The sequence below is a fragment of the Cherax quadricarinatus genome, chromosome 43 (genome assembly GCF_038502225.1).
Source record: "Cherax quadricarinatus isolate ZL_2023a chromosome 43, ASM3850222v1, whole genome shotgun sequence".
NCBI classification, from domain to species: domain Eukaryota; kingdom Metazoa; phylum Arthropoda; class Malacostraca; order Decapoda; family Parastacidae; genus Cherax; species Cherax quadricarinatus.
Genome location: NC_091334.1, coordinates 15,336,935 through 15,349,343, shown reverse-complemented (window position 1 = coordinate 15,349,343; position 12,409 = coordinate 15,336,935). Strand labels below are relative to the sequence as shown.

The 12,409-nt window shown below is 41.5% G+C and overlaps 1 protein-coding gene across 1 annotated transcript in view; it reads right to left on the bottom strand.

Moving 5' to 3' along the window:
* The window catches only part of LOC128694126 (venom phosphodiesterase 2-like), a 37,922-nt gene that overhangs the window by 12,337 nt on the left and 13,176 nt on the right, over positions 1–12,409 (bottom strand). The window contains exons 2-6 of the mRNA XM_053784105.2: positions 3,454–3,660; positions 2,496–2,648; positions 1,745–1,888; positions 737–847; positions 214–321 (exon numbers count right to left, since the gene is read on the bottom strand). Of these exons, the coding sequence (XP_053640080.2) occupies positions 214–321; positions 737–847; positions 1,745–1,888; positions 2,496–2,648; positions 3,454–3,660 (723 nt within the window). The remainder of the gene's footprint in view (positions 1–213; positions 322–736; positions 848–1,744; positions 1,889–2,495; positions 2,649–3,453; positions 3,661–12,409) is intronic.

Sequence of the window (12,409 nt, the reverse complement as noted above, 5' to 3'; positions counted from 1 at the left end):
CGATATATTGTTACTGATATTGGCAATTACACCCTCGTATTCACCTAGCAGAAAATAGATAACTAGAAATTAGTTGATTATGTTGGGTCGTATCTTCAGGAAGGACCCCAACTAAATCACAATACTTGACTTATACATAAGTCTTTTCTTCCCTCTAAACTTTTACATAAGTAGGGGTGCAGTCTTTCCCTCCTCCCTAAGCTTCTACAGTACCTGGGGTGCGTTAGGGCCATATGTGTGTCCCACGGTGTCTGGCTCATGCATGTACAGCGTCATGAACGATGGCCGTTCATGCGATGGCAAATCCAGCCACGACAATACCTGTGAAAGACGATGATGAGTGATGGCAGACAACCTCAGAGATCACATTTATAAAGCACAGATCACATTCAAACTTGAGAAGAAATATCCTCCTTCATAAGCTCTCTTATATACAACTCCTCTTTAGTTTGATTTTTTATAGTAAATGCGACTGAAAAAAGTGAATAAAAACAAATAACGAGTAATATGAAGGCTTTTCCGCTCCCCATTCTATTTTGAATGTACTTTTTCAATCGCATTTCCAAAAAAAAAAAAAAAGGTCGCGCTATACAGAGAAAGTTTACAATATAACTGTACGAGTTTTCAACAAAATATTCACCAGGGACATAAAAAATTGCATTCGAGAACAAGAAAAAAACACATTTCCCATCTCCCCCCCGTCACACTTCAGAGAGGAAACAGCACAATAACCCACCTGATCAACCCGCTTCTCAAACGGGATGGAAGCGTTGTATTTGTACCATACTGAAGGATGGTTCCCCACTACCTCTGACCCCGGCCAGAAGAACGTGGCTGCTCGCTTACCCTGTGGGAACAGGTGGTGCCATTAATAATATCAATAATAACATTTTTTTTTAATTGTAACCGTAATTTTTAAAGGGGTGGAGGGGTAGGCCAGTGGAAGGCCTCGGCCAGACGACCAAAAGTTCCAACTGTGGGTCATCATATGACTAAGACCCGCGTCAGGAAACACTTGTCCTGTTTCCTGACAAAAGTGGCCTAACCTAATAATAATTTAGGCCTGGTCTGAGGCCGAGCCGCGGAAGTGATGGCTAAACTGTTATTCTTAGAGTAAATGTTAATCAAACTTCTGTGGCTGTTCAGAATATTGTTATCTCAGACTGTTGCTATTACTATTATTACTACTTTCATTATTACCACTGCCACTGAACTACTGTTATTACTACCACTCGCGCTACTGCAGTTATTATTACTACTACTACTACAACTATTACTACTACTGTACTATTGCTATTAATAATATTATTACTACTCTTGCTATTACTATTATTACTAAAGTACTATTATTACTGATACCATTATTTCTACCGTTATTACTACTACTGTTATTACTAATATTATTACTACTTATATTACTGCTACTAATATTATTACTACTAATATTACTGCTACTAATATTATTACTACTAATATTACTGCTACTAATATTATTACTACTAATATTACTGCTACTAATACTACTTGTATTACTACTGCTACGACTACTACTACTACAACTACTACCATTACTGCTACTACCACCACTACTGCTACTTCTATTACTACTACAATCACTACTGACTCACGAAATCGTAATGACAATCACTACTACTACTACCACCACCACTACTACCATTATTACTACTACTATTACTATTACTACTACTACTATTACTACTACAGTACTACTACTATCACCAACCTGCTTCTCGACGGTCCGCCATACAGGTTCTCCACCCCACCAGCGTAACTTAAAGCTCTCGGGTCGACCCAAACGGAACTCCGAGCCAAACACGGGATCGTAGAACTTGTTGGCTACGATACCGTGGGCAGGCGGGTAGAGTCCCTGCCGGGAAGAAATGCTCTTAGGAAGTTGGCCATGAATTTTTTTTTAAGCAGAGTCGCTTAAGCATGACTAGGTGCCTTGAAAAATAGATGAGGAAAACTAGGCAGATCAAAAAAAAAAAAAAAATGCCTTACATGTGTGACATGCAACAGTGGAGACAATTTTTGTGACTTATCACACACACACACACACACACACACATATATATATATATATATATATATATATATATATATATATATATATATATATATATATATCAATGCATCACACAGAAACACGCGGGTATATACAGGGAAAGATCGCAGTCAGCAGGACTCGATACTGCTACTGGGGACGGTCAAGATTCCCAGGCAGCGATCTTATCCACTCAGCCACGAATGCCACAAAGGCTGGGCAGCCTGGTTCACAAGCCATGTGTCCTGCTGACTGCGATCTTTATATAAATATATATATATATATATATATATATATATATATATATATATATATATATATATATATATATATATATATATAATTTTACCATAACTAACTTATTACCTGTCTTATTAAAATGATGGTGAAAGTGAAGGTAATGGTAGTGAAGGTGAGAGTATGTACTCACGGTGACGATAGTGTAGTGGTTAGGGAAGGTGATGGTGGGGTAGGAAGCCTTGACGTAGGGTGCCCGCACGCCCACCTCCCCCAGGGCTTGGATGGTGGGCGTCCGCCCACGCAGCAGGTAATCTGGCCGGAACCCATCCACTGACACCAGAATCTGCAGGGGTGTAGGTGGGGTCATCAGCAGGGGTGGGTGTAGGTGGGGTCATTAGCAGGGATGGGTGTAGGTGGGGTCAACAGAAGGGGTGGGTGTAGGTGGGGTCATCAGCAGGGGTGGGTGTAGGTGGGGTCATCAGCAGGGGTGGGTATAGGTGGGGTCATCAGCAGGGGTGGGCGGAGTTGGGGCCAACAGCAAGGGTGGGTGGAGTTGGGGTCATCAGCAGGGGTGGGTATAGGTGGGGTCATCAGCAGGGGTGGGTGGAGTTGGGGCCAACAGCAAGGGTGGGTGTAGGTGGGGTCAGGAGCAGGGGTGGGTGAAGTTGGGGCCAACAGCAAGGGTGGGTGTAGGTGGGGTAAGGAGCAGGGGTGGGTGAAGTTGGGGTGAACAGCAAGGGTGGGTGAAGGTGGGGTCAACCTTAAAAGACACGCCTTTATTTTACACGTGACATATGTTATACATTTTCTAATCTTTTTATACAGAAAAAATCCAAATGTCCTTTGAATTATTATTATAATTAAGGGGAAGCGCTAAACCCGGAGGATTATACAGCGCCTGGGGGGGGGGATGTGGAAGGCATTCAGGCTTAATTCGGGGAACTGGAGCACAGATCCAATTCCCTAAATCAAGAGCCCCTCACCAACATCAAGGAAACTTCCTTGAGGGGAAATGTCCTGAGAAAGGAAATAAAAGAAATTACCCTGGAACTTTAGGCTTTTGAACGGAAATAACAAATTACACGTTGAAAACTGTCAGAAATGTAGAGTTGTGAGAAAGGTGAGCAGTACTGAGTGAGGGTACTCACTAGTGGGTGGTTGTTGCTGAAGGAGGGTGGGCAGGACTCAGGTGAAAGGTGGGTGGGCAGGGTGGGCGCATGTCTGGGCACTCTTGTCCATGCCACATTCACCACAGTTAACAATAGCAGCGTCTGGTGGGTGGAAAGCTTTGTATTATAATCATACACAGCCTGAACATCACCCATAGATATACACCTAAAGTTCACTGTTTTTACCTTAAAATCAACATAGTTAAATGTATGGCAATGCATGTGTATATGTAGGCAGATTATTATTATAACTAATAAGACTATGTGTATTGCATATTACGGTTCCGTCCCCTTAGTTCTCAACATCGTAGGAAAATAAAAGCTCTACGCTTCCTATGTTTTTTGTTTTTTTGTAATATACCTCTGGGCTAGTCTTGGCATCTAATTTTATTATTTTAAGGGGTTAAATCCATATGGGTCATCCAGCTGTGTGTTGGGGGGGGGGCAGGAAGTGAAGGCAGTTTTCATATTATAATATACCTGATTTTGTAGACATAAAAGGTAAGTTGTGAAATACAGTGAGAAATATATGGAGCCATAATGCACAACGTGGGCAAAAAAAATATATAAACCCCTTGATTAAACTTGGTTGCCTCATTCCCATGGGGGGTTTACCACTTTCCCAAAATATAATAATACATAGATCCGCCCATAAGGAGTAGGGATTTTGGAGAGGAATTCTCAAGAAGTGATTTTTGTCCTTCTGAGCGTTATTTTTAATTGCCATGGAAAAATGATAGATTCCAAAACATCAGTTATCACCTTGGCTGCAACTTTTAAGCAAAATATCAATAAAATCGCAATAACACTAAGAAAAAATCACCTTAGTGCAGTCGAGTCATTAAATCTAACACTAGCCTCTTTCTTATGTATCTACACTGAAAGGATTTTCATCTTGCTGGTGTGGAGGACGTAATCATAGCCTAGGCCAGCCTCACACCGATACCTAGCAGAGCCAGATCCATCTTTTTTTTTTTTTTTTAAATCTGGGTTACATCAGCATAGCTTCTACCCTAATTTATTTTATAGTTACGGAGCAGCAACACATACAAGTGTGATGCGACACTATATATATATATAGTCTGGGAACATTCACAGTGTACAGCTGCAGCGGTGGCCTGGTGGCTAAAGCTCCCGCTTCACACACGGAGGACACGGGTTCGATTCCCGGCGGGTGGAAACATTCGACACGTTTCCTTACACCTGTTGTCCTGTTCACCTAGCAGCAAATAGGTACCTGGGTGTTAGTCGACTGGTGTGGGTCGCATCCTGGGGGACAAGATTAAGGACCCCAATGGAAATAAGTTAGACAGTCCTCAGTCCTCGATGACGCACTGACTTTCTTGGGTTATCCTGGGTGGCTAACCCTCCGGGGTTAAAAATCCGAACGAAATCTTATCTTATCTTACTGTATGAGTTACATGTGGGACAAAAGCTATCTGGTTTTCCATCACTCAGGATGAGTTTCCCCCCTCCTCTGTCATATTTCATCACAGGATGGGGTTCTCCCTGCCATTTTCCATCACAGGATGGGTTTCTTCCCTGCCATATTCCATCACAAAATGGGTTTCTCCCCTGCCATATTCCATCACAAAATGGGTTTCTCCCCTGCCATATTCCATCACAGGATGGGTTTCTCCCCTGCCATATTCCATCACAGGATGGGTTTCTCCCCTGCCATTTTCCATCACAGGATGGGGTTCTCCCTGTCATATTCCATCACAGGATGGGTTTCTCCCCTGCCATATTCCATCACAGGATGGGTTTCTCCCCTGCCATTTTCTATCACAGGATGGGCTTCTCCCTACCATATTCCATCACAGGATGAGTTTCTCCCCTGCTATATTCCATCACAGGATGGGTTTCTCCCCTGCCATATTCCATCACAGGATGGTCTTCTCCCTGCCATATTCCATCACAGGATGGTCTTCTCCCTGCCATATTCCATCACAGGATGAGCTTCTCCCCTGCTAAATTCCATCACAGGATGGGTTTCTCCCCTGCTATATTCCATCACAGGATGGGTTTCTCCCCTGCTATATTCCATCACAGGATGGTTTCCTCCCCTGCCATATTCCACCACAGAATGGGTTCCTCCCCTGCCATATTCCATCACAGGATGGGTTTCTCCCCTGCCATATTCCATCACAGGATGGGTTCCTCCCCTGCCATATTCCATCACAGGACGGGTTTCTCCCCTGCCATATTCCATCACAGGATGGGTTACACACATTAGACGATGAAGTTTGTCAGCTGAGCTGGGAGACTTCAGATGGAGAAGGACGATATCGTCAATCAACTAGACTAAGCGGCGGAGGGGGTAACGGGGGGCGGGTAGTAGAAAAAAAAGCCTATATTAACATTGCTAAAAGGCCAACTGTCATACGCATGTTACGTAGACATCCACCAAAGGTCTAAGGGCATTATAAACGGTTAAAGCCTATTCTTATGCAAGCGCCATAAAAATTCCTGAACTATTTACCCTGAAATAATTTTAAGAACATTTCTGGTACCGTTAAAGAGCCTTTTATAGACACAAAACCTCTTAAGGGAGGTGTCTAGACGCAAGGGGGAATTAATTCCTCTACATGTAATACATTAGGGCTCCCCTTTCCCTTTCTCTAGAACAACTTGGTTACCTCCCATTTCCCAGGCTTTGTCTGACCCTTAAGGATTTAGAGCTTCCAAATTACTAAAATTTGAAGGCTAACAGACAAAAAAAAATCGTATTTTTTTATTAGCAATAAACAAAAACTCGGAATCACAGCTACCCACTAGGCTTCAGCTGGTAATTTTTTTTTTTACCCAAGAATATAATTTAGTTATAATCCTGCTACCTTGGAGTGTATAGTTTTTATCTTAATGGCTAAATTTATATAGTATATAATAGAATGAGTGGGTAGTGAGGGTCGTACATGGATGAAATATAGTATTACCAATAAGTATGTTGACAAAAACACAAGTTGCTGAACAAGCTATTACCTGATTATTATTATTATTATTATAATCAAGGGGGAAGCGCTAAACCCGGAGGATTATACAGCGCCTGGGGGGGGGGGGGGATGTGGAAGGCATTCAGGCTTAATTCGGGGAACTGGAGCACAGATCCAATTCCCTAAATCAAGAGCCCCTCACCAACATCAAGGAACCTTCCTTGAGGGGCTATTACCTGAGACAATTTTGAATTGTGTTGATCAGTGTTGATGGCTTAATAAGACTCTACACAGAGTGGAATATTTTCCCAACAAAGGCTTCTTCTGCCCTGGAGGAACAGCGCTGTATGACCCTAGTGGGTTTAGCGCTTCGTTTTGATAATAATAATAATAATAATAATAATAATGCCCTGGAGGAAACATTGCAGCAGAAGGAAAGGTTTTCCTACAAACATTTTTTTCTCTGCTTATCACTGTATCATCATTCACCTCTGCAATTTTATCTTCATATTAAAGCGGCTGTTATACATCACCGAAGCACTCTCTGTTTTTCTTCAGGCATTTCGTTTTTAAGCTGAAAAAAAAAAAAAAAAAAAAAACAAAAAAAAAAAAAAAAAAAAAAAAAAAAAAAAAACGCTTCATCTGTCAAGCTTTAGATTTTCCACTATGGTGTACTGTGACTGGGGAAAGGTTCATACAACTACTGACGTGTTCACGTGTAGATAAATGGTTCAGAGAACCGATAGGATGGTGAACTAGACACATGTGCGACACTTTATTGTGGAAACGTTACGCCAACCAGTGGCTTCCTCTGCCCAATACTGAGAAGCATGGTTGAAGATCAGGAGGTTGAGATAATCAGTCCCTCAGCCTTCAGGCTGAGGGACTGATTACCTGGTATTTGCAAAACTTTAACCCCTCAGCTGTCCTTGCCCGGTAGCTTATATTAATATAAATGCTAATTCCAGTTTCTTACAAAAAAAAAAAAAAAAAAAAAAAAAAAAAAAAAAAAAAAAAAAAAAAAAAAAAAAAAAAAAACTTTTATTACACGACTGTAGACAATTTGAAACAATATAACCCAGAAAACTGAAACATTTAAAACGCGCGTTTTTATGTCGTTATTAAATTCCACGAAAATAGATTCCCCAAATATTTTATTTCCGTACTGCTATATTGTAGAACCGGTCATATACTCAGGTACAGTTATTTTTCTTTTTCCAGAGAAAACCTGCACATGCTAAGAGCTGCATGAACTTTTCCATAGTAACAATACAACAACGTTTAACATTTTAAGCCAATCAAGTAAGGGGTTCTCAAATTATAAGCGAAAACAAACCACGAAATGGGTGGGGTTAAAACCCATGGCGAGTGAGTCGTAAAACAACTCACTCGCCATGGGTTGAACCCCCCCCCCCCCCCACTTGTTCCCAGGTTTGTTTGCAATCGTGTTATTACGATCTCGTGAGTCATTATAAGCGAAAACCTTGGAGGAAGAAAAAAAAAACATGCAATCATTTAAAGAGAGATCTGTTAAAAGACCATTCTCTTAATAACAGACAGTATTTCACTGTTGCTAAAACAGTCAAATGAGTGACTGTTAAACTAGCTTTAAATAGTGATTAACCGACTTAAATATTTTTAGTATGGATAGTGAGGCTCCGTTTTCTGTTCGCGCGTCAGAACTTATTAATCGCCTTGTCACATATCTCATTTACTGTCGTTGTGGTATATTATAACGAGTTAAATTTAACTGATAAAAGTCAATCTAACCTTACTCAATATAACTTAACCTAAATCAAGAAATTTGCTGCAAACCATATAAGAGTTTGCGAGGGCTAGTTTATCATACAGTGCACTGTGTTGGGGGTAAGAATGTTGAAGAGTGCGATATACAGAGCAAGAGCTTGAACGATGCACAGTGGAATATATAGAGCAAGAGCTCGAACGATGCACAGTGGAATATATAGAGGAAGAGCTTGAACGATGCATAGTGGAATATATAGAGCAAGGGCTCGGAGTGCCGCTAGCGACCTTGGTGCAAAAAAAAAAGATTTTGGAATTAGCAGAAAAAAACACACTTCCTTGTTTATTCCCCCCGATTGGTCAAGCGTGCACACACAAACACACACACACACACACACAATTCCTGTTTACCCGTATTTATATATTCCAGTGTTATGCCGTTCTCGTAGAGAAAAGAGTGACTCGTAGGTCAGTGGCCACAATGGTCGGCTTGCAGCCGAACGATCCCGGGTTCGAGCCCCGGGATAAGGCGGAACACACGAGTGTCTCCTTGTTCACCTCGAAGTAAATTGGTAACTAGGAGCTGATCTACTTTTGTGGGTCACATCCTGAGGGCTGAGAAAATTGAGACGTATGGGCAAGTCTCCCTAAACCTGCTGTCCCTGTTACCTCGCTGCAGCAAGTGGGTGCCTGTCGACTGTTTTGGTTCGCATGCTGGGAAATAAACTATGTTCAACTCCTCGTAAACTTAATATCAGTGATTTTATAACCCATTAATAGTAATAAAAAGTGAACATTTCTCTTTTGCTGCGAGATTGTGCAATTCAAGCCTCTTAGATGATAGAAGGAAATCCTGTTAGAGCCATATAGAGGAAGGTTGGTCCAACAAGGAAGAGGGAGAGGGGTTCTGCCTTCAGACTAGAGCAGTACTGCACCTTTGGTGTGTGATGAGGCCGTTCCAGCTGTCACGACTATCCTCTTCCCTTCATGGTCACACATGCACCTCATGCTTCCTAACTATGTAATTGGTAGCCAGTGTTTATTTCCTACCCATGTGACTGGAAGGCACTGCCTGCTTCCTACCTATCTGGTTGGTAGTCACAGTGCCTACTTCATTACCATCTGGTGTCCAGGTAATAACTGAGAATGCCTCTTCCAATCAGCTTCAAACCTTAAATCTGGTGGAGGTTACTCAGAGGACGGCTTCGGCTGAAGTTTGCCAGTTTTACTGAAGAAACAGAGAAAAATTTATATACTTGTTTCATACGATAATTTGTGAACAAGTGACTTGTGTTGCTTTACTCAGACCTCTGCAACACAGTTGTCCTCAAAGATTTAAGTTACACCATGACTTAAGGAAAGATCCTAGACTTCACCTTACGAAAGCAGACAAAGCAAATACGCTAGTAATTATGGACAAGGTAGATTATAGTGGAAAAATAACATAGAAGACTGGGGAACTAACGCTCCCCTTAAGATGATGCTTCATTCGTCACGATTTTAACGCTGTGTCACCATTTCGAGTTTATAACTTCGTGATTAAATAAAAAAAATAATAAAGCAACTCCTACTTGGAAAAAAAACTATTTTAAGCTAGTATTTTTGTGTATGAAGATAAACAAAAATTGCTCTTGATCCAAGGAACTGGAATTATCCCTTGAATCACACCTGCTTACCTCCCATTTCCAAGGAGCTGCATAGCCCATACGCGTTTGGCTCTTCCCCATGACTTTAATAACATAACACGCACCGAGACACTCCAGTTTTGGTAATAAAGACAATAAATAAAATGAATTGGTTTACTAGTACAATAAAGGAGCGTCTTGACCTCCAGCCACACCCAACACACACAGGAAACACATGAGCGCCTTTACTTTCTCGTCTAATAGATACCTCTGCCCTTATTTGTGTTGTAACAGGGGCTTCGAACCCCATTAAGTTCAGTGAGGTCTTGACAATGGTGTCATCATGGTTTCGAGTCATGCTGTCTATGCTGTCATGCTTTAATAAGTTATGACACGACACAGGTCGAATCGTAGGCCCGATAAAAGCTTGTTCTGCAACCTGTCTAACTTTTTCGGCAATACATTTAGATCCTGATCTATCAACAGATATTTCTATCAGTGTGTTTTAGTACCAATGTGAATTATTATTATTATTATTATTATTATATTCAAAGGAGAGCCCTAATCCCGTAGGGGTTATACAACGACTGGGAAATGGGAGATAAGGTGGTCTGATCCAAGGAAAGGGAGGTCATGTCCAATTCATTGGATCAAGAACCCCCCACCCCCTCACCGGCGTCAAGGAACCTCCCTTGAAGGGAAGGTCATAGATCTGTCAGTGCGTTGCAGACTCTTCTATCAGCGTGAGGTACAGTATTGAATTATTCTGTCAGTGTTATATTTCTATATTATAATTCTGTTTCACAGCAACAACAAAATTGTGATTTTTTTTTAACTTCCTGGCTGACAGTTCACTGACGGTCTTCCAGTTATGTGATGTTAGTGTTGGTGGTGTCACACAGGTGTCAATTACGCACTGTGGATACCAGTATCACTTATGTAATGTGGATGAGTACAACGTCTGTAACGTGAAATGTAATTATCGCATGTAACACTCGTATTATCATTTATGTAACGCGGATATAATTATCACTAATGGAAAGCGAATATAAATATCATTTATGTAACGAATATATATATATAATTACCACTTTTGTAAAGCGTACATAATTATAAAAAAAAATATGACTAAGTTATAAACATGTAACCCAGATATAATTAACTTTGGCATAAAGCCGATACAAATGTCATTTATATGATTTATTAATCGCCCATTTAACATGGATATAAATATCCCTCACATAACGCGGAGGTAATTATCACTTACATAAACGAACATAGGTCCTCACAAATTTTTATATGAAAACAACACAATATCGGGCTCATACGGCACAAATCGTCGTAGCCCTTAAACCTAACAAGTATTTGGGGCCCTTAAAACCAACAAGCTGCCGTGGCCCTTAAAACCAACAACAACAGTCAGAGCCCTTAAGCCCAACAAGAAGCTGTCGTAGGCCTTAAAGCACAACGCAGGGAGGTTAGCATGAGTCATACTGTGAACCCAAATGAAGGTTTTTACAGACGAATCCCACACCAACGAAGCTGTGGCGTGTTTTAGCTCAAATCTCTTCAAAGCCGCATCATGACAGATCAAGCTGCGAACCTCTTAAAACCAACAACACCGGGTTGATACAATGCAAGTTTTAGTAGCCCTTGTAACCAACAACACAGGGCTGATACAGTACAAGCTGCCGTAGCAAGCCAAAGACTAGCAACTATAAGATAGACATAGGAGTCATACCTTGTGGAGCATCACAGAGGCAGGAGTGGTCCGCTGGGGCACCAGAAAACAACTGTGCCTGGCCTGAGCGGCCCCCAGCCTCATCACCACACAGCTTCCCTGGCGAATTGTCAAGGACTCTTAGATACATTTTTGCAAGGACTCTGGACTTATATTTTTGCAGGGACTCTTAGCTGTATGTTTTGCGAGGACTCTTAGATATATTTTGCAATGATATCAACGCATTTTGTGAGTGGGGATTTCAAATTATTTTTTCCAGGGATTTAGCACATTTGTCAAAGGACTAGGCGCATTTTTGCAAGGACTCATACATTTTTGCAAAAACTCTAGACTTTAATGCAACACTTACATTAGTCTGATTTATGAGGCCTGTGTGTACTCACCTATTTGTGGTTGCAGGAGGTCTACTAATAGATCCTGGCCCCGCCTCTTAACTTGCCACTCTCCTTTTAGCCTCGTGGACCTGTCGTGCCTGCTCTTCAAACTATGTATGGGGCCTGCCTCCATTACTTCCTCACCAAGATCATTCCACTTCCTGACGACTCTGAAACTGAAGAAATACTTCCTAACATCCCCGTGGCTGATCTGTGTCCCCGAGTTCCCGTTTCTCGCCTCTCCAACAGCTTATCCCTGTTTACCTGATGAATTCCTTTTCAGTATTCTGTATATTGTTACCATGTCCCCTCTGGTTCTTCTGCCCTGTGTCATTAAAGTCAATTACATTGGCCTCTTCTCGTAGCTCATGCTTTTTAGCTCAGGAACAATCCTTGTTGCATACTTGTGGAGTTTCCCCAGTTTCTTAACATGCCTTTTCGGGTGTGGGTTCCACAGTGGTGCTGCATACTCCAAGATGGGCCTGAGGTATGTTGTATAAAGTGCCCGGAAACTCTTTG